Here is a 23019-nt window from a genome sequence, read left to right on the forward strand (position 1 = left end):
GACTAGTAAGTGATACATTGTTGAAATCAGTGTCTCTGCCCCCTACATTATGCTGCCCTCGGATTACATAGCAAAACATGCCGACAGATTTCCTTTAAAGGTGACTGTGGGAAAATAGTCATTCAAAGTAGAAGTCAAGATGTTATCCTGGATCCATTGTGCATCAGATCCCAACGGTGCCTGAAAGAGCCCATTGGGGTCCATCAGAATTCTGCTACGCTGGCCGCTACTTACTACTATTCTTGTCGTCAAATGTGCCAGAGCTGTTGCCAGATGTTCTGTACTCCAGTGGCAATGGTTCTTCTGCACAGAGCACCCATTACCCACCAAGGTGGCTGCTCCATTGGCATTTGGTGCATGTGCAGTGTAACCAGATGTGCTGGCCTTCGCCCCATCTGTGCATTGCACATGCGCTGAATGCCGGAGCTAGTTTATGATGACGTATCATTGGTATACTGTACGGCATGTGACACGATTCTTGTTTAAAAGGTCCAGTACTTTTTTTTTTTTTACTATGCGCCTAAAAAGTAACAGGCAGGTTGTTTCTAACTACCTGCCTATTCTATCTGTCGCTGGCACAAAGCAGCAATTGACTGTTCCTGCTGGCGATTCAGCTGCTTCACATCAACAGAGCAGCTCTTCCTCTTCCGGGCTGTTCTGTCGACTGGACGTGACTGCTGACGTCATGCTGATTGACAGCCGGTTCCCCACAGTTAGGTAGTGGGGAGCCGGCTTCCAATCAGCATGAAGTTGGCATTAACGCCCCATCAGTAGAGCAGCTCTTCATCTTCCGGGCTACTATGTCAACTGGACGTGACTGCTGACGTCATGCTGATTGAAAGCCAGCTCCCCACTACCTAACTGCGGGGAACCGGCTGTCAATCAGCATGACATTTGCATTAATGTCCATCAATAGAGCAGCTCTTCCTCTTCCGGGCTACTATGTCGACTGGACTTGACTGGTGACGTCATGCTGATTGACAGCCGGTTCCCCGCGTTTAGGCAGTGGGGAGCAGGCTGTCAATCAGCATGATGTTGGCATTCACGCCCCATCAACAAAATGGAAAAGTAGCCACTGCTCTTTGAACATGACGTCAGTGGAAGCCGCAGGAACGGTCTATCACCACTTTGGGCTGGCAGAAATATAATAAATTACTTTATTAAGATATAATAAGAAGACTTACACATCAAGCCATCAACAATTAACGAGTACAGAAGAGGGAATCGGGTATTAGTGGCATGTATGCCACACATTAATATAGAGGTGGGAGGCGTATACATAACTCAATTAACCTAAAGTGCTACAGTGTTAATAGATCTAAAGGGTAAATGCCAAATACTGATCAATTGATAGGATGCACAACCAATTTCTACATAACAGTAGACAGTGCCTAGTGAATGAGGTCAGAAAATGTTGACTTTTAGGATCGTCGCTTCCAATAGGTGGCGCTAGAGTTCTAGTCCTCTTCCTCTGTGAAGAGACAATTTTCATATTTAATTTCCCAGAGGAGCATGCATGGCCTATAAGTCTCCTCACTCTGACATGCTAGGCTTGCTTGGCTGTGGTTGTTTTTTTTTCCTGGTTATTTCACGACATTAATGCACATTCACAGTGGAAATGTAATAATGTGGCCCAATAATGAGCAAGAAACCAGTAAACAGTGACGCAAAGCAGACATTAAAAAAACCCGCAACTGGTCTACTTAGAAAAGAGCAGCTTTCCCCGCACAGCCACAGTGCCGCGTACAAGGGAGATTATTCCATTTCCCGGCTGCCATCTTTGCTGGTGGCGAGCCGTCAGTCTGTCGTCGCGCGTCTGTAAAGTAGTAATTATGTTGTGTAATAACACGATGTGCGGTGTAATTTTCCGCTGATCGTCAGCGATGCCTGACTGCTCGCTCTATAGGTACTCATTGCACCTATTTACATAACTTGGTAATTACAGAGCCCGCTCTTTTTGTTACTTTTCGATTTGTACAGACAGTTTAGTTCTGAAAAATATTTCTTCTAAATATGAGAATTAGAGAAGGCGAGTGAGACGTACGTGGAAACGCAATCTGGAGCATCTGGGATATCAGTGGACGGGATACAGAGGTGCAACTTATAAGCCCTGCATAGAGGAGGGGGACGTACACTGACTGTAGAGGGGCCCGCTGACACTTACACCCCGAAAACACACCACACAATTGTCAATCACATGCAGAACTCAGGGAGGACACAAGTCACACATTCGCCATTAATGTGCTGGACACACAGGTCATATTCACCACTCACCTGCCAGACACACGGGTCATATTCACCACTCACCTGCTGGACACACGGGTCACATTCACCACTCACCTGCCGGACACACGGGTCACATTCACCACTCACCTGCAGGACACGTGGGTCACATTCACCACTCACCTGCCAGACACACGGGTCACATTCACCACTCACCTGCCAGACACACGGGTCATATTCACCACTCACCTGCAGGACACGTGGGTCATATTCACCACTCACCTGCCGGACACATGGGTCACATTCACCACTCACCTGCTGGACACACGGGTCACATTCACCACTCACCTGCCGGACACACGGGTCACATTCACCACTCACCTGCCGGACACGTGGGTCATATTCACCACTCACCTGCCAGACACACGGGTCATATTCACCACTCACATGCCGGACACACGGGTCATATTCACCACTCACATGCCGGACACACGGGTCATATTCACCACTCACCTGCCGGACACACGGGTCATATTCACCACTCACCTGCCAGACACACGGGTCATATTCACCACTCACCTGCCGGACACACGGGTCATATTCACCACTCACCTGCCGGACACACGGGTCACATTCACCACTCACCTGCAGGACACGTGGGTCATATTCACCACTCACCTGCCGGACACACGGGTCACATTCACCACTCACCTGCTGGACACACGGGTCACATTCACCACTCACCTGCCGGACACGTGGGTCATATTCACCACTCACCTGCCGGACACGTGGGTCATATTCACCACTCACCTGCCGGACACGTGGGTCATATTCACCACTCACCTGCCGGACACACGGGTCATATTCACCACTCACATGCTGGACACACGGGTCATATTCACCACTCACCTGCCAGACACACGGGTCACATTCACCACTCACCTGCTGGACACACGGGTCACATTCACCACTCACCTGCTGGACACACGGGTCATATTCACCACTCACATGCCGGACACACGGGTCATATTCACCACTCACCTGCCGGACACACGGGTCATATTCACCACTCACCTGCCGGACACGTGGGTCATATTCACCACTCACCTGCCGGACACACGGGTCATATTCACCACTCACATGCTGGACACACGGGTCACATTCACCACTCACCTGCTGGACACACGGGTCATATTCACCACTCACATGCCGGACACACGGGTCATATTCACCACTCACCTGCCGGACACACGGGTCACATTCACCACTCACCTGCCGGACACGTGGGTCATATTCACCACTCACCTGCCGGACACACGGGTCATATTCACCACTCACCTGCCGGACACGTGGGTCATATTCACCACTCACCTGCCGGACACGTGGGTCATATTCACCACTCACCTGCCGGACACGTGGGTCATATTCACCACTCACATGCTGGACACACGGGTCATATTCACCACTCACATGCTGGACACACGGGTCATATTCACCACTCACATGCTGGACACACGGGTCATATTCACCACTCACATGCTGGACACACGGGTCATATTCACCACTCACATGCTGGACACACGGGTCATATTCACCACTCACATGCTGGACACACGGGTCATATTCACCACTCACATGCTGGACACACGGGTCATATTCACCACTCACATGCTGGACACACACTACTCGCAGGCAACAGTATTGGAAAGGTATCAGGGTTTCCCTGTATTTATAGGAGTTGCTCCCCATGTCATTTGCACTTACGAGGCGCGGTGCATCTGACTTCTGTGTGGGGCTCATTCCGCTGTCTGATGGTTCATTGCTTTGTTCCTTAGCATCCATCGTCATCCAGAAGTGGTGGTGTCACATGCAGCCGTGCATGGAATGGGAGGATTGCAAAGTTTTGCCAGATCTCACAGGCTGGTCCTGCAGCAGCGGAAACAAAATCAAAACCACCAAGGTAAGGAATGGAGCGTGCATGACAAAATCCGTACAGAAACCATACGGAATGGCAAGGACAGCTTTATAAAAGAGCGGCCGACATGCCGCAATGGCTTCTATGTAGTCAGATTGAAAGGAGCTTTGGAAGAACGGTCCCTATGTCCATGGCGGACCACTTGGATGACACTTCAATGAAGCAAAGCCTTAATCCCAAGCGTGGCATACTCATACTGCAAAATGATATCCAATTACTATTCCTAGAAGGGAGGCAAAAAAGTCATTTAATCACTCTAGAGGGTCCAACCTATCTGTGTATTACTCGCCCAACCCATTGGTTATTATGCAATGTTTTATTTCCCCTGTGGGGGGCGCTGCAGGGAAATTTGGCCGATCGCTTATTATTGGCGAATCCTCGTAACAAAAAGGGATGGTCTAAAATGCACAAACCCCCCCCCCCCACTAACTAAAATTGGTCATTTACAACCTTTCAATGCGGACAAGGAGAATTTGTTTTCTGGCGACTTTTGCTAATTTTTCCATATTCTTTTTTCCTTTCCGGTGCGCACAATTTTTTTTTTATATATATACTTAGACATTTGCCTTGCATGAAGAAAATACATCATATTTGATACGACAAGAAAAATACGGCTACACTCCGCCGTTTCTTCCTTATTTCCTACTTGCACGCCTCACCGTTATGAGAAGGGACGGCGGCTGCATCTACGCGAGCGCAGAAAACTAGTTTAATGCATAATAAGTGGGCAAATAGAAATGCAGCGAAACGCGGCTTTTTATACAATGTTTACGATCGGCGCAGATGGCAAAAATATTGGGAGCCTGCCGGGTAAAGCGTAGGATCGCAGCTTTCATGGGCTCGGCTGTAAAATAGGTCTGTAGAAAGGGAAGAAAAAAAAAAGTTTTTGCCGAAAGGTAAAAAGTTAATTTTTCATCGTTAGGTGGTTACTGCAAGAAATTATTAGATGATGTATAGGAATGAAAATATACACATGTAATGGCTCAAAGCGTGCCGGCAGCAGCCAATCACAGCACAGATATTACTTTCCTAAAATAAAGGACATGACTGATTGTTGCCCATTACAACCAAGGGTCACATTAGCCCTTCTCATTTTTTGTGCCTGTGCACCCCATTTAATAATAGTCACCAATAACTGTACCAGAATGTCTTTGTAACATTTCTAACAAGAGGGTCCCTCAGTAAACAGTGCCCCTCTTTAACAGGTCTAGTATGAGAGTACCCCAATTACACCGGCAATGCCGCCAGCACTCAGGAGCGGAGCGTGCGGCTGCACAGTGCCGGGTATTAAAATAAGAGACTCTTCAGAGTTTCTCACATGTGTGATTCCAGCCTAACAGCACCAGAGTGTCCCCATAAACATTGCCAGGGTTCTCCATTATCAACATCAGCCAGAGATTGTCCCCCTAAACAGTGCTAGTGTTCCCAATTATCAACCCCAACCAGAGATTGCCGCCATAAACAGTGCCAGAGTTGACGATTATCAACCCCGGCCATAGAGTAAAGGCACAAAATTGCCAGAGTTCTCCATTATCAACACCAGCCAGAGAGTGTCCCCATAAACAGTGCCAGTGTTTCCAGTTAACAGTACCAGCCAGGGAGTGCCCCCAGAAAAAGTACCAGATTCCCTTGTTGTCAGCACCTGCCAGAGAGCATATCTCCATAAACAGTGTCAGTGTTAACGATTATGAACACCAGCCAGAGAGTACCCCAAACAATGGCGCAGTCCCCGATTAAGAACACCAAGAAGTTGCCCCCATAAACAATTCCAGAGTCCTCCAATAACCGCATAAATCAGGAAGTTCCCCCATAAATAGTGTCAAGCAGAGTGCCCAATCAACAACATTAGCAAGAGAGTGCCCCTATAAACAGCGTCAGAGTCCCCAACTAACAGCATCAACCAGAAAGTTCCCCCATAAATAGGGTCAAGCAGAGTCCTCAATAGACATCAGGTACCACTCCAGAGCAGTCCCCAGGATTGCACCAGCTGACCAGAGGGCCAGAGACATGGGCACGAGGTACAGGTGGGCGAGAGAAAAGCAAGGTCTGGGCAGACAGCACAGGTTCAGTATAAGTAGCCGATGTCAGGATCGGAGAGATTAGTGTAGACGAGCCGGGTCAGTAACAGGAGAGACAGAGCGAACATACACAAACAGGAACTAGAGACAACTACTAGGAAGCCAAGTTCAGGTGAGGAATGGAAGGTGGAGTCACCTGATATGTCCCCTGCTGGCAGGTGATAGGCCGAGGAAGCAAATCTCTGCAGGACAGGATGGATACAAATTCCTGCAGAGTTCGGCCGAGCATACCCATGACTCAAGGGATGAGCGGACCCATGGAAGTTTGGGTTCTGATATCAGACCCAAAGTTTATTCCGAAGTTCAGATCGGGTACCAGTACTGTACCCGAACTTGATTCAGAACCTGAACCCCAATGAAAACAATGGAGACCAGAACTTTTGAGCTGGAAAATTCTCTCTCTCTCTCATGGACTTCACCCAGAACTCTGAACATTGCAGTGGACTTCCGGGAGAAGTCTGTGTTCCACGTATAGCACTGGGCACTAAATTAGGCAGGAGTGGTAACAATGCTGCAAAGTAAGAATTTGCAATTAGTTAATTGATAATAAACTATTAAAACTTATATTTTTAAAAACCATTTTACCTTTGTAGCATTTTTTTTCCCACTTCTTCCTAAAACTTTTGCCCAGAAGTGTATATGTGGGCTATATGTGATGCACTCCGTCATTTCCATTTATTATCATTATTTTATTTTTTTTATTTTTTGCAGGTAACACGGTAGCAAACAGAAAACCCGGTGATGGAGCCAAGAATTGTTACACCTCTCCGACAATATGTGCACTCAATCTCCCTTTTGGACTTCAAGACTTAATCTTTTTAGGAACTGTGCTAACGAATAGTAACATTTTCACCCTATTTTTCTGCTCAAACAATTATTCGCAAGAGCTTTAATAAAAAAAATTAAAAAAAGACCAAAAACTTGATCAATACAATTCCTGCTGACAGCGGTGACTGCATTTTTAGTGATTATAGCGAACCATGTGGACTCTGGATTTCATTGATCTCTTCGAATATTGAGATATGAGAATTCTTCTTCAAATTTTGGAAGCTTGAAGATAAAGTTAGAAATGAAACATTTCATGATTTTAACCGTTTCCATCTGCAAAACCATCATTGTAGTAGAAGAATGGACGATGGGTATCGTTGGGGCATATTTGTTACCTATGGGTGGGTAATGAGGTCCTTATGGTTGCTGAATCCCTGTCATGCTTTAGCTTACATTTTTCTAGGCTCATGATAGTAAATCCATAAAGTTCTCGACATCTGTTCATACATCGTCTTTGGATTATTAAAAGGAGAAATCCACCCAAAATGAATCTTCCACGTCATTGAGATTTTAGAAGATCTCCACCGATTTTCTTCTGTGAAGACTAGATTTCAATTATGAAGAGATTGAGCTTAGTTTCGGAGAGATCCCTTTGAGATTCTTCTGAGGTTTTTTTTTTTTTTTTTTTAAAGTTAGTGGTGGTCATGGACTCTAGGACATGATAGAGGATCATTTATGGGTGGTTTTCTCCTTTTAAGGATGATTATGTAGGACCAGATCCTCTATCTTGATGCTTCTTTGAGGTCTATCTCTGGCTATCATTAGAAAATCACAAAGTGTTTAAATCAGGTTATTGTGTTAACTCTACTTAAGTATTTTTCATAGTTTTTCTTTATAGTTAACTTGCAATTTCCACACTGGTCACTGGACCTTTTTAGACTAACTTGCTTGCTATGAATAGGTCACCGAGGAGGATGGCAGGAACAGGCTAAGCCACCAGAAAACCAGAGAGGTTGGTAACTGAGCGGATTGCAGACCCCTGATCCTATCAGCACAACTAGCAGTAGCCGTGGAGCGTACCTACGATGATCCTATATGCCTCGACACAGCCGGAGAACTAACTAAGCCTAAAGCCAGAAAGGTGAAATCTAAACTGCCCCGGAGCAGATCCCCAAAAGAATAGACAGCCCCCAAACATATATTGTCAGTGAGACAAGACACAAACACAGGCAGAAAACAGACTGAGCAAACGGTGGGGCCCAAGCTGTCTAGACAGGACAGGACAGAAAAGATACTGTCTGCAATCACGCACAAAACCATAAAAAAAATCCAACACTTCTGATATACAAAAAAACTGCAGCCACATGACCTCACCCCCGCTAGAGCAGCACTCTGGTATAAACTGGAAGCAAAGCAAATTATACTAATATAACAGGGGACTGAACAAACTGACAAGCTGTAACATATGGAGCGGGGCCCAGCGCTGAAGCCTAGCAACAAAGCAGAAAGCAAAAAAAAAGGCACAACCAGATTAGATGCAAAGGATTAGCAAAAGAATCACTTAAACGAACCATGCAGATCAGGCAGGGGACAAAAGAACTCCAAATGCACAAGGAGGAAATCACTAGCAACCACCAAGAGCATTCAGCTCAATTATATGCTCTCAGACAGTAATCCCAGGTTCTCAATTATCGTCATCAGGTGGGGAGCTTCCATCAACCTGGCCAGCTCCACTACTCTCAGTAACCACCAGAGGGAGCTTTGGCTCAGAAATCCGAGCAAGGGAATTCACAACACTTCCTGTTGTTTCAGGAAACAACATATGTCTTTAGACACAATGGTCAGACCACAAGGCTACTGTAACTTCCTGGTTCAGGAAACACATGTCCTTAGACACAATGGTCAGACCACAAGACTACTCTCACCTCCTGTTTCAGAAAACAACAAAACTCTAGACACCCTGGTCAGACCATGATCCTATATTTTGTATTGAAGTATCTACTGAGTATATGCAAAGGTCATTGTGAAAGAAGGGGAAGGAGGTGAGCTGTGACATCTCCTATTGTGCATGTTAGATCCTCTGTTATCAGCTGTGTATAGAGGAGTTAACTGTTATTGTAATACTGCCTATGATGATAAGGAGACTGAAAACTCTTCCTGAAAATACAGGAAGTAAATGTCTAAAAATAACCTTAGTGGCCATAGTGAAAATTGCTAAATTATATAATTTTTTTATATAAAAATTGTGATATAAAAAAACAAACAAAAAAGTGCTATTTTTTACAGAATACATGTAACACAAAAACATGATTTAAATAAGTGGATTTAATTTTATGATGATAATTCCCCTTCAAAGTGAATTTACGCTGAAAGATTGTCGTGAACGAGTGTTCATAGGTGTGTTCATTTTACGATAATCTTGCAGCGTAAACAGGCTGTCGATCATCCGAACAACTAGCAAAACGTTCAGTCCTTGGGTGAAATGATCTTGTGTGCTGCAGAAAATATTGTCTCGGCAGCACATCATCCTGTGTTCTCTTGATTTAAGAAGGATAATTAATAGGTTTAGGAATCTGTAACTTTTGGAATATTTTAATACAATAATAAAAAGGTTTCTAGATGGTAAATGTAAAAGATCCTGCATGATTGTGCTTAGATCTACATACTGGAATCAAGAGAATAGAAAGACTCTGAATTTCCCCGATTTTACATGACGGTCAGTCTGCAGACTCGTCTGATTTTGCCCATATAGTCATAAGACGGTTGTCCAACAACTATGTGATCCAAGAAAATGTCCACAATATTACTTGTTAAGGTCATACTGTAATAGAGGCATAGCTACAAGGGGTGAGGAAGAGGCAGCATGGGCACCCAAGTGTTGGAGCCGGGGGTAACCCGGAGGCTCCATTGGAAGAAGAAGGACCTTGTTTCAAACTTTGCATTTCAGTCCAAGGAACTTCAATTTACACCATTGATTAAACTATCAAGAACAAATTTGATATGTCTATCAAATGTTAGTGGCACCACTGAGACAATACACCTTATAGTGTCAAGATGTCATAAGGAATTAGTCTAGAAAAAGAGTTTAATGCAGAGCCTTAAAGGGGCCGTCATTGGTTTTCTTTAAAGAGGTTGCCCGGGACTTTAACATTAGGATAGGTCATCAAAGTCTGATCGGTGGAGGTGCGACACGGCATTCCCTGCCGATCGGCAGTTCTTGCTTCTCAACTCCGTTCACTGTATAGTGGCCGTGGCCGGTACTGCACATCCACCATGTGTTTAAATCAATAGGGGGCGGATCTGCAGCACCTGGCCACTATTCCATCGACGTACCTGAGCAGTTTGGGCCGACAGCGGCAACAACTGATCGCTGGGAGACTTATCCCCACCGATCAGACATCGATGACCTATCCTAAGGATATCCTAAAGTCCTGAACAGCCCCTTTAAATCTTTATGCCATGCTCAATTATCTCATGACTGGCACTGTACAGGTTTTTGACGAGAAAGGAACACTAAACATAGAAAAAAATGCATAAAATCGTAAAGGAACATCCCAGCCCCGCCTCCCTTTAATCTTCTCCCTTTTACCCTATCCCTTTTTGGATATCAGAATCAAAACTGAGAATTATAAGAAGAAATCCCAAGTATTTTATCAGCTCAGCCATGTCCTCCTCCATTCTCTCTCTGGCTGTAAGACAACTTGCTGCAGCAGGAGCCTCCCCCCTCTATCTTGTCTGCAGTTGGATAAAATTATTCAACTCCTCCCCTTGGGTAAGTTCCACCCCTGAGTTGGTTACATAAAAAAAAAAAAAAAAAAAAAAAAAAAGAAGAACAGAACATCAATAGATTAATCCCCCTGTTAGATTTCATGGCTGATTTTTTCCGAGAACATGCAGAAAATCCTGTGTTTTGATCATTTATTTATATATTTAGCGTTTATTAAGAATGGTTGAGCAAAAAAAAATAGCGACCTCCACTGGATTAAATTGACAAGTGCATTTAGTATAGGCCAGTTTTGATTATGGTGAGGCAGGTATGATGGGAAATCAAATATTTTATATCAGTTTTTTCATGGGCTCGTTTCTGTTTCCTTTGTATTGTTTTAAGATTATGGCTTTTCTTTCTATCCAATTAAACCGATTATTACCTATCATTTTCTATCAATCAGATTTAATGTTCCTCAAGCAGCGGGGTGCACTGCATGTACTTGATGGTTTGCCCTCAAGAAAAACATTTAGAACAAAAAGATAAAATGTTATTTAGTTAGATGAAATATTTTCACTATTTTCTTGAGTAGATGTGGTTAGGAGTTCATAATATTTGGCAACTTTCCTACAGTAAATCCACCAAAATAAAACCGAGATGAGAGAATAGACTTCATTATTATTTAATTATTATCGTATTTGTATTTTCTGTGCTACAGGGTATAGCGGTTTTATAGATTTCGCACCGAGAAACAAACATTTTGTGGAAAATTCTGATATTCAAGACAATAAAGTCTAAAGACTCTAAACCTGTTACCCGAGACGCCTCGGGAATTGTAGCATGCGTTCATTGCTTATTCTCACGGATGGTTATTCTGTCGGATTTTATTTGTTTAGAATCTCAAAAAAAAAAAAAGTAAAAACTTTGCTGTAAGGACCCATAAAAGGTCCAATGAGTTTACTGGGACCAGGTGATCTTCTGATATCTGCGGGGGGCTTCCGGTTTATTCCCTTACAGATGATTTTGGAGGAGTACGATCCGAATATTGGATCAAACCCAGGGATACTACAGTTTTTTCCTTGGACAGACACTGTTCGAGGAATAAATCCAACATGTACGTGACCCTATTTGCCAGATCTCACTCGGACCAAAACTAGTCTTCTGCATGAGCCCTTAGGGATGTCCTATGTGGACAATATAGGCAGGTGCTTGTGGCGGAGGTGTGGTTGTTGAGGAGAACCTTAAGTTCAAATACTTAATTAACCTCAAGTGTATTATTTCACCTTACATGAGCTTTTTCAGATCAAAGTGTGACACTAAAGATGGCTGCCATTTCCTGTTTTTCACCACACACCATGTGCTCATGGATCTGGAATTTCCTGTTTCACACACCATGTGCTCCATGGATCCACCCACTCTGATGACCTCATGGACCAACCCAGCCTGATGACCTCATGGATCTGCCCATGGACTAGCTCACTGCCCAACCCACTAACCAATGGAATACATCTGAACATTCCCATTTTAGAGTTAACCGAGCCCCCTTACAAGGGATATATAAACCTATGTTTTAATCAATAAAGTTCTCTTATTCCTCTTGCTCTCGCTTGGAGCTGTGCCATAGTTTGATCAAAGAGAGATTACATCCAATCGTGTGGCATGTTTCTTTTGGTGCGCACTGATCAACACCCATTGGGCCAGGAGCAGGCAACTAGTGAACATTACTTATTGTTCAAGCTAACATGGTGGGGTCCCATTCTGAGGCCAACTCAGGGGTGTATACAGATATCACAGGAACCTCAATTGGTGTGATGACATAAAACATAAGTCAAGAGGACGAGGTCTTATTTTGATTGCTTTGAGGACCCTTTTCTATGGCTTCTGAACCATCTCGAAATCGGGGCTCTGAAATATGAATACAATAAAAAATGATTAGACTGGTGAAGTGCAGGGTCAACCAATATTTCAATCTAACATGGTATTTCAGACCCCCTATAATCGTGTCATGTCAATCCCAGTGGTTGTACTCTCGGCGATCAGCAAGAGTTGGTAACCACTTACCTGGTGCGGTATAATCAGACACCCTACACTTCCTACCGAAAACAGCGCCGCACCTTGGTCATGTGCGGTATCGAACCCACCACCCTTCCTTTAAATATCGTTCTCAGGTATTTCTCACTTCTGTGATTACAATGGACTGAGCCGTGAAATTAGATTTTGCGGCTATTTAAAACATATTAGCGCCATGCCCATCAATCAATAGATCCAGCAGGAACTCCAGATAATGTCACTGTCATCAATTTTCTACCGTGTGCCGGTCTGGTATTTATTTTTTTCGAGGAATATAAAGCAGGATCTCATGAAGACGTGGTTAATCATGTGAACAGCGCTGCGCGCGGAAGATGCCATCAATATGATGAAATCTACAAAGGCTTTTATTTTCTTAAAGACAATAAGCAAGAAAACGTACGAGAAGAGCTGAGAATTCCCTGCGTGAAAACTGCTCAGAAACGTTCTATGAAGCTTTTCTTCTGGTATCTTGGGTTCGTCAGAAATGTCAAGGCTGTAAAACAAGGGTGTACTTACTATGGAGACACATATGTGGCTTAGAGAAAGAGGTTCCTCAGCTTGGTCAAATGCCCTGAGCCTTTTTTTACGGATGTTCGCATGAGTACTTGAAAAACTCTTCAAATCCGTTTGTTGAGTTTTAGGTGTGGATTTTCCCCATAGTCTTGCATTAGATGCGGAATATCAGCAGATAAAAAAAAATGGATTTTTTTTCCCACAGTGGAAACGCATGTAATCCTCAGTATATCAATAAAGTTTTATCAAAACCAAAATACCAGAAGTATAAAAAACACAAAGCAGCTTTATTTAAAACATGACATATCATTTAGAGACGTGTTCACTTTGTGTGGGTTTTTTTGTCACTGGAGCAAACATTCTCTAAAAACCACAAACAAAAAAAAATCACAAGTTTTGATTGAAGAGTTGGGATGGGTACACGCTAAACTTTCTAATTTTTTGGAGCAGAAACAACTTCCGCTGAGTTTTTACTCTGAAAATTCAGCAAAAAGACACATAGCGTTGGATAGTCACTACTGAAAACACTGTATGTGAACATACGCTTAGGTGACATTTTGATGAATTTGGCGCTAATAAAGTCAACGGATACAAGATGAAAAAGAAAAGGGACTTAAAAAAAACTCACAAATAATGAAACAAGTCTCATAAAGGGAACTTATGTAAAAAAAAAACTCTTAACCTGCAGATGTGGGGTTAATCTGCAAAGTAATAGCGTTTTGATGCTGCCCAGTGCCACAATTACAGCCCCGCTGCTGGGAGAAAATGAACTTTATTGCCCCCAGCTGCTTCTGCCTTTCAGTCACAGGGGAGAGTCGACGGGTTTTCAGTCTTCGCTCAGTACATAGTCAGTGGCAGTTGTAATACCGCCTACAGCACTGACTGACAGCTGGGTCAGCATTAAAGCCTGCTGTCAGTCAACACCGGGTTGTAGCTACAGATGCCATTCACTTTGCTGAGCCTGCTGTCACTCAGCACAGGGTCGTAGAAACAGTCGCCATTCACTATGCTGAGCTGGCTGTAAGTCAGCGCCGGGTCATAGCTACGCCGCTGTTCACTGTGCTGAGCCTGCTGTCAGTCAGCACTGTGTCGTAGCTATAGCCACCATTCACTGTGCTGAGCCTGCTGTCAGTCAGCACCGTGTCGTAGCTATAGCCACCATTCACTTTGCTGAGCCAGCTGTCACTCAGCACAGGGTCGTAGATACAGTCGCCATTCACTATGCTGAGCTGGCTGTAAGTCAGCGCCGGGTCATAGCTACGCCGCTGTTCACTGTGCTGAGCCTGCTGTCAGTCAGTGCCGTGTCGCAACTATAGTCACTGTTCTCTGTGCTGAGACTGCTGTCAGTCATCGCCGGGTCATAGCTACATCCCCGTTCACTGTGCTAAGACTGCTGTCAGTCAATGCCAGGTCGTAGCTCCAGCCGCCATTCACTGTGCTAAGACTGCTGTCAGTCAATACCGGGTCGTAGCTCCAGCCGCCATTCACTGTGCTAAGACTGCTGTCAGTCAATGCCGGGTCGTAGCTCCAGCTGCCATTCACTGTGCTGAGCCTGCTGTCAGTCAGCGCTGTGTCATAGCTATAGCCACCGTTCACTGTGCTGAGACTGCTGTCAGTCATCGCCGGGTCATAGCTACAGTCTCTATTCACTGTGCTGAGCCTGCTGTCAGTCAGCACCGGGTCATAGCTACAGTTGCCGATCACTGTGCTGAGCCTGCGGTCAGTCAGCGCCGTGTCGTAGCTATAGCCACCGTTCACTGTGCTGAGACTGCTGTCAGTCAGCACCGGGTCATAGCTACAGTCTCTGTTCACTATGCTGAGCCTGTCAGTCAGCACCGTGTCGTAGCTATAGCCACCGTTCACTATGCTGAGCCTGCTGTCAGTAAACGCCGGGTCATAGCTACATCCCCATTCACTGTGCTAAGACTGCTGTCAGTCAATGCTGGGTCGTAGCTCCAGCTGCCGTTCACTGTGCTGAGCCTGCTGTCAGTCAGCACCGGGTCATAGCTACAGCCGTCATTCACTGTGCTGAGCCTGCTGTCAGTCAGCACCGGGTCATAGCTACAGTCGCCGTTCACTGTGCTGAGCCAGCTGTCAGCACCGGGTCATAGCTACAGCCGCCGTTCACTGTGCTGAGCCTGCTGTCAGTCAGCATCAGGACTTAGTTACAGCCACCATTCACTATACACAGAGCGGCAACTGAAGCCTCACGGCTTTGACTGAAAGCCAGAGACTGTCAGGAGGAATAAAGTTCATCTCTTCCAGGCAGAGGGGCTCTCAGAACAGACGTCAGGCAGCGTCACAGCACTATTAACCTTATATCTGCAGGTTAATAATTTTTTTTTTTACATGACAGGTTCTCTTTAAAATCTGATGCATTTTGTTTTTCCTATGGCTGGCCCTGATAGATCAATGCCTGGCAGGGATTAACTTCTTCCCTGTTCATTTATTCCCTCTGTTTTACCTCGCCCCCTTACAACCTGAACGGGACATAATACTGTATACCTGCTTTGGTCAGAGTGCCTCTTTAACTTCACTATGTCTTTCTCCATCAAAAGTAATTTCTCCATTGCCGGCGTCCGCGGTAATCGCAATGCACTCGGATGACATCCGAGTGCAGCCCGATGTTTCAAACACACCCATAGACTCGTATAGGTGTGCATGAGTCGAGTCTCAATTGTTTTCTCATGCATGAGAGGGAAAAAACAAACAAACTGCAGATCTGAGCTGTCCCATAGTATAGGACTGGTCCGATAAAACATCTCATAGCACGTGGCCCTGTTATATGCTCGTGTGAGCGAGGCCTAAAGCATAGAGGGCTTCCCTAACCCCCTGACTTCAGAGGCTAAAGTGACAGATGCATTGTCAAAATATCCATCAAGTAAATCATGGAAATAGCCGCAGCTGTTATGTAACAGAGCCGGAATGAGAAGCAAACATTCTAACTTACAAAGTAACCTTGTCAACAGGAACTTTTTACAAAAGACTTGTGTTAATAATATATGATTTGTAACCGAATCGTGCAGGGCTGGCTACTTAACATTGATTTTTTTTAGCTGTGAAAGATGATGAGGTAAGTTTCATTGGTCCCATGACACGGAGCACAGCTTTAATGTTTAGCAATATCAATATTCACGGGATTACATGTGGTAATTTAGAAATGTGTTTTCTTCTGCTATTTATTCTGCCTTTCTGGGTAAACAAATTAATTTATTTTACTCTTTGCGGATGGAGAACGTTAAAGTAAAGGGATGAATATAACGAGACACAGTATAAACTTGTCTCCCAAGACCTGTCTTTATGCTTTTCTTGAATCTATTGACCTTCGATTCAGATGTTATAATACTTTCCTTTTCATTGTCCCAAAGAGAAAATGATTCCTTTCTGGGCAGCAGAAGAGACAAGGACATTATGTGATCGGCCCTTATGAAACTTATATTAAAGGAAATTTGTCAGGATCCTAACAGAGAACAGTAAGAAATAGAATTGAAGTGACTGAGCTCAGGGATATATGGGTTTCTATAATTTGGTTTACTTCCCCTGCACATGTGGCGCCCCTGAGGCTCAGTCGCCACAGAGGTACTGCACCTTCTCCTAAGGTGTAGTGTCCCACCATCCAGGTAAGGTGGGAACTCCTTTCCACACTCCAACACTCGCACCCCACACAACAGGGTAGTTCTGCACAACCACATTGCGGCTCAGTGCTTAGAGAGTAGCAGAGCACCTTTGGTGGTTCCCTGCTTGGAACACTGGATGTGCTGGGAGGTGGGTGGAGTTTAGAGACATAAAAGAGTGGGAAAGTGTAGGATTAGAGGTGCAGTCTGACAGAAGGTCAGGTGGGTAAGAAGTCACTCGGGAGGAGTGGGGATCCCTGGAAGAAGGGATGGAGGAAGGAGTGCTGCAGCTGCCTCAGTGATCTGAGCCAGCTGGCACGATAAAGGAACAGAAGGAGAAAGACATAGAACCTAAGCTTCCATAAGAGAGAGAAGGATCAGTACGGAACAAAGGAGTAGGAGAACAGAGAGGAGACGTGGGTTGAAAGAGGAACCCTGCCTATAGGTTCTCAGCGCAAGGCCGGGGCCCGGTCCCCGAGGTTGTATGGACACTTATGGTTCTGCAGCAGACACCGGTGGAGTAGTTGGCTGTAAATGCACTACTCCCAACTAAGACTTGGGGCACAACAGCAATTGAATAGAGAGCCGGGACTCCGGAGAAAGGGGTCCCCGAGAGAGGCTACAGCTGTCTGCCATACGAGTAGAATTGTTAGGAACATCTGACAGGAGGATCTCCAGAGTACCACGATACTGGAGATCTTCACACTTTAAGGCGCAATCTAGGAGTCGTTCAGAAAAGGCACATGTTGGCGGAGTGTTGGAGAGGAGCTTTCCATCTGGCCTGGAGGTTGGCCGAGTCTCTGGCCCGGAGGCAGGCACCCTTGTGTACCGCAGACTGTGAGTAAAGCTTTGGAACTGCAAGCCTCGGTGTCCTCCATTCATTCTCGCGCCAACCCATTCAGCACCGCTACATCTGGGTACCATCCTTTACACTGCCTGCGCCTTTCCACAACCATTACAACTACACTGCCCTGGGACATCAGCCCTGCCTGTGGAGGGCTATACCATCACTGCTGCATCCTACCATCTGTCCCAGAGGATCTGTCTGCAGCATCGGCTTAACATCTCCCTTGCCGAGCACCACAGGTGGCATCACAAACTATTCCATTCCATTAACTACATATACATTCCGCCATTGACTTGGGTGCCCAGGGCCACGGACCGGGTCATCGTTGCTGTGACACACTCCCCTGACACCGGCCCGGTACCGAGTACCCCACAGCCCTGGGAGGGCGACCCACACACTTGAGAAAGCCTGCAAGTCCTGCTTCCTCCACCCACTTCTAGAGAAAGCCTGTGAGTCCTGCTTCCTCCGCCCACTTCTAGAGAAAGCCTGCGAGTCCTGCTTCCTCCGCCCACTTCTAGAGAAAGCCAGCGAGTCCTGCTTCCTCCGCCCCCACTTCTAGAGAAAGCCAGCGAGTCCTGCTTCCTCCGCCCACTTCTAGAGAAAGCCTGCGAGTCCTGCTTCCTCCGCCCACTTCTAGAGAAAGCCTGTGAGTCCTTCTTCCCCTGCCCACTTCTAGAGAAAGCCTGCGAGTCCTGTTTCCCCGGACCACCTCTGGAAAAGGCCTGCGAGTCCTGCTTCCCACGCCCACTTCTAGAGAAAGCCTGCGAGTCTTGCTTACCCTGCCCACTTCTAGAGAAAACCTGGGAGTCGTGCTTCCCACGCCCACTTCTAGAAAAAACATGCAAGTCATGATCATCCATACACCGTGATTGGCAGATTTATATGTATACAAGCTCATACGCAGGACTCACAGCCTGGCTTTCTTATTCTCACATGGCAAGCAAGACTCAAAGCTCTTTTTCCATGTGGGTGTGAAAAGCAGGACTCACATCCTTTCCATATATGGTTGGAGGATAAAGATTAGTAGGATTTTGGGCATTGAAATCGGACTCCCAGGCTTTCTCTATATGGTGAAGTTTTTCTCACGGTGCTAGCAGGGATGTCACCGAGGTCACGGCAGTTCAGCCCACCTGGGAACAGAGCCTCAGTGACCGGACGTAACCTCAATGACATCACCACCAGTCACTGAGGCTCCGCTCGCAGTAGTTCATTCACCAGTGATTCTCAGCCAGGACGGTTGCATCTGGGCACCGTCCAGGTTGAAAACTGTTTATCCCCCCAGACATGGATTATGGCGTGGGACAGAACGACAGACAGGTATGGTATATTGTTTATTTTACTTTTATTACAGGAGATCGAGGGCTTCGCTGGAATTAGGCGTTTAAATAAAAGTGGAAAACTGTGTTCAGTCTTATTTCAAATAAAGTACTTTATTCACCATATAACTATAGGATTAGTAATGGATAGGTGTCTTATAGACGCCTCTCCATTACTAATCCGTGGGCTTGATGTCACCTGACAATACAAAGGTGACATCAACTCCACAAATATGAATCCCACTTGCCACTGCTTACAGGGCAAGTGGGAAGAGCTGGGCAAAGCACCAGAAATGGCGCATCTAATAGATGCGCCTTTTCTGAGCAGCTGCGGGCCTATATCAATGGCCCCTTACCAGACTGAGAATACCAGCTCCCAGCTGTCATCTTTAGCAAGGCTGGGTGTCAAAAAAAAAAAATAAAAAAACTGGGGGGGACCCCATGCCTTTTTTGAAATTATTTAAATAATTTTAAAAAAATGGTGTGGGAACCCCTCTATTCTTGATAACCAGCCTTGCTGAAGATGACAGCTGAGGATTGCAGCCCCCAGCTGTGAGTTTTGCCTGGCTGGTTATCAAAAATACAGAGGAACCCATGCCATTATTTTTAAAATTATTTTTTTTACAGGCAGGAGCGGCTCATGAATACTCCCATCTGCCGCTCCTGCTCTCAATTTTATTTGCAGCAGCAGGTGTCGGATGATGGGATCAGTAGTCCCATCAGCTGACACCAATGACTGGAGGTAAACTTTATATGTCCGATGACAGCTGAGCGCTCACACTGTCTTTAGACAGCGTGGTAACCGTGGCTCTCTGACCGGTGGGGATGATTTCTCTGCCGATCAGAAGCAGTGCTTGCCGTGCTGTCATGCACATGACAGCGCAGAAAACACAGGATGTTCGGACCCCCATTCAAGTGAATGGGGTTCAGGTTCAGGTACTGTTCTGCTACCCAAACCTGAACTTTTTGTTACTGTTCTGCCGAACCCAACGGGCCCGAACATCCAGGTGTCCGCCCCTCTCTACTCACAAGTTTTCGGTATATGGGTGAAGGAGGCAGGACTCACAAGCCATCATTAAAAGGCGGAAGGGAGAAGAATCACCAACAGGCTTTTTTATATAAGTAGAGAAAACAGGACAGGGGGACTTTCTCTAAGATATAAAGAAAGTTTTTATCTTCAGTTTTTCATCAGTGATTTTCTTATTTGCATTAAAAAAAACAAACAAAAAAAACTTACAAAGCTTCTCCTACCCATTAAAATGTCAAAAACAGACTGCACATCCATTACACACTGATGACATTCAAGATGTGTGTGTGATTGTCACGCACCCAAGGACTGGCATTGTCGATATTGATCCATGTCTTAAGATCCCTACATACATTAGACTCATGTCGGCTGCACCCGCCGATATCGACAGGCTCGGCTGATGGTCGGGGGAGACAACGAATGAACATGTCTGATTTTGGACTGCTAATTGTGTCTTTGGTGCCTAAATGAGTCCTCCTGTGTAGGGGCGAGTTGGCCGAGATGGCTGTTGGCCAATCGATTAGCCAAAACATTATTCGGCCAACAGTCATTGGATGTGTATTGCGGGACAAATTTTCTCTCTTTTTTTATGGACCACTTGTACATGTGAACAACCCCATAGATTATAATAGGTATGTGTTCTATAAACGTACGTGAAAAATGGACGTCTGAACGAGGCAAAAGTGGTGGAGGGTTGGAGCAAGACTGAGCGGAGCAAGGTGTAAAGCCTCTTTCACACATCCGTTCTGCACCGTCAGGCAAGATCCGGCTTTTTTCTGTAAAACCGGATCCGGCGAAATGCAATGCCGGATCCGGTTTTTCCCCATTGACTTGTATTAGTGCCGGATGGCATTGCAGTTCGTCCGTTTTTTGCCGGATCCGGATATTTGTCTCATTCTGGCGTCTGAAAAAAACGGCTACTGTAACGTTTTCAGTCTCCGGCGAAAAAGCCGGAAGCGCCGGATCCGACGCTTCCGGCTTTTTGCCACAATGAAAGTCTATGGTCGCCGGAATGCACCGGATCCAGAAAAAGACGGATCCAGCCACCGGATCCGTTATTTTAAGTCTGCGCATGCTCAGATCCAATTGGCCAGCCCCCAGGAAACAGATGTAACCTGCTAGATGGATCCGGCAGAAAAACGGATCCGTTTCTACAGTTGTCCAAAATTTACGCCGGATCCTGCCTGACGGCAAAAAACTGATGTGTGAAAGTAGCCTAAAAGAGCCTCCATGTGTAAGATGGAAAATCATTTCTTGCTCGTTGGACATCAGGACTATTTGGGTCACACTGCGGATTAGCAGATTTTCGGAATTGATCGGTGCCAAACTTATTGAATTTCTAAGTATTTCTATGTTCTACCTGTTCATTGACGTATTGAAGTCAGTGACAGTGAAGGAGTTAAGCCACACTGAATTTTCCGCGGCGAGTCCTGCAGTCACCATCGCGAGAAGCTCAGGAAATATTTAGTTTGCAAATAATTACTTGTCAATCCAAACCGTGATCTCGGTATTTATGGGGATAAATTGTCGCTGGAAGCTGCCGCAAGATTGCGCGAAGTAATAAAACCTCAAATACTATTTATTAACATAATAATATCTCTCCGTATCTCAATTGTATTTATGGCGCCTGTATGAGATACATCTGTTTTACATATCATTAAAATGCCATCAGCGCCTGACAATCTGGAGAGCAGCAGGTTCGTGCTGTCATTTTGCCCTTCATTTACAGAATCAAACCAAGAACTTGTGTTATGCCCGTAGCTAGTAGAATGATTTCCGCTGATAATGAGTGCGTTGCTGGTTATCGGACTACAAGTCCCAGCAGGTCATTGATATTTTTGTATCTAAATAGATACATTGCTTTTAATTACCTACGGAATAAGAAAAAACATAAAAAGGAAAGAAAAATGTAAATTTTAATCTGAATACAGGTTGGAACTCAAATATTGAAAATATTGCTGTAAATCGAAAAGTACTGGTCACTTTGAGGCTGCTCATAGGCAGACGTATCGGGGGATACCTTACCTGTGCACCACCAAGCTAGAGGAGGGAGAAAGACAGTTTTGTGACTCACCTGCTGACGTGGATCCTCGAAGACCTTGATCCAAATGAGTGGACAGATGACGCTGGCGCATCAAGATGTTCCAGTAGGAACAGTGGAGGCCGATCAGGCTGGACAGCAACTGGAGGAATGAAAAGAAGTCCACTAAGAAGCCAGAGACTCAGGGCAGGGAGACTGATGAGGTATAGGTGGATAGCAGAATTGCAGACCTGAGCGAGACCAGCCGTCCAATGAAGAGGAAAACCAGCAAATCTTAGCACTGCAGCAGAAGCCAATGATGCAGCAGAACCCATCATGTAGAGCCCTGATGAAATGGTCATGAGATTGACAATGTGAAGAGAGCAGAACCCAGCGCATGAAGCAGAGCTAGGTTTGTCAGGGAACCCACAATCTTGCTGTTTCAGAGTCCATTGGGTGGAATGGAGCTAGATTTATCAGGAGACCCACAATCTGGATGTAGCAGAGCCCAGCGTGTGGAGCAGAACAAGGTTTGTCAGGATAAGCCGGATTACTTACCGGTAATGCTCTTTTAATGAGTCCACAACAGCACCCACTTGGAGAGAGGGATCCGCCCACAGGAACAGGAAACCTACAGAGATAAAAGAGGGCGGTCCACCTCTCCCCCTCAGTTGGATTTCAGAGTATCAGGAGGACCGCCCAATATTAGGCCATTATATTATCCAATTAATCTAAGTTATTAACATCACAACTAAGAAGGTGTATATACATTATGTTAACTTCTAGGGAGGGTTAGTGAACGGGTGCTGTCGTGGACTCATTAAAAGAGCATTACCGGTAAGTAATCCGGCTTTTTACTCTT

General features: G+C 45.4%; 1 protein-coding gene and 1 long non-coding RNA gene across 2 annotated transcripts in view; one reads left to right on the forward strand and one right to left on the reverse strand.

Annotated features, from left to right (window-relative positions):
* TAFA4 (TAFA chemokine like family member 4) overlaps positions 1-7725 on the forward strand; it is a 166338-nt gene extending 158613 nt beyond the window's left edge. Inside the window, exons 5-6 of the mRNA XM_073569740.1 lie at positions 4059-4183; positions 6988-7725. Coding sequence (XP_073425841.1) covers positions 4059-4183; positions 6988-6999 — 137 coding nt within the window. The 3' untranslated portion in view covers positions 7000-7725. The remainder of the gene's footprint in view (positions 1-4058; positions 4184-6987) is intronic.
* On the reverse strand, positions 1159-22322 carry LOC141084802 (uncharacterized). The gene is made up of 3 exons (XR_012231122.1): positions 22212-22322; positions 3988-4149; positions 1159-1471 (listed from the first exon to the last, which is right to left on the reverse strand). It is a non-coding gene; the product is annotated as an uncharacterized lncRNA (long non-coding RNA).
* Positions 22323-23019: the final 697 nt, after the last annotated feature.

The sequence above is a fragment of the Dendrobates tinctorius genome, unplaced genomic scaffold (assembly GCF_039654945.1).
Source record: "Dendrobates tinctorius isolate UK_male_01 unplaced genomic scaffold, ASM3965494v1 ptg000027l, whole genome shotgun sequence".
Lineage (NCBI taxonomy): Eukaryota > Metazoa > Chordata > Amphibia > Anura > Dendrobatidae > Dendrobates > Dendrobates tinctorius.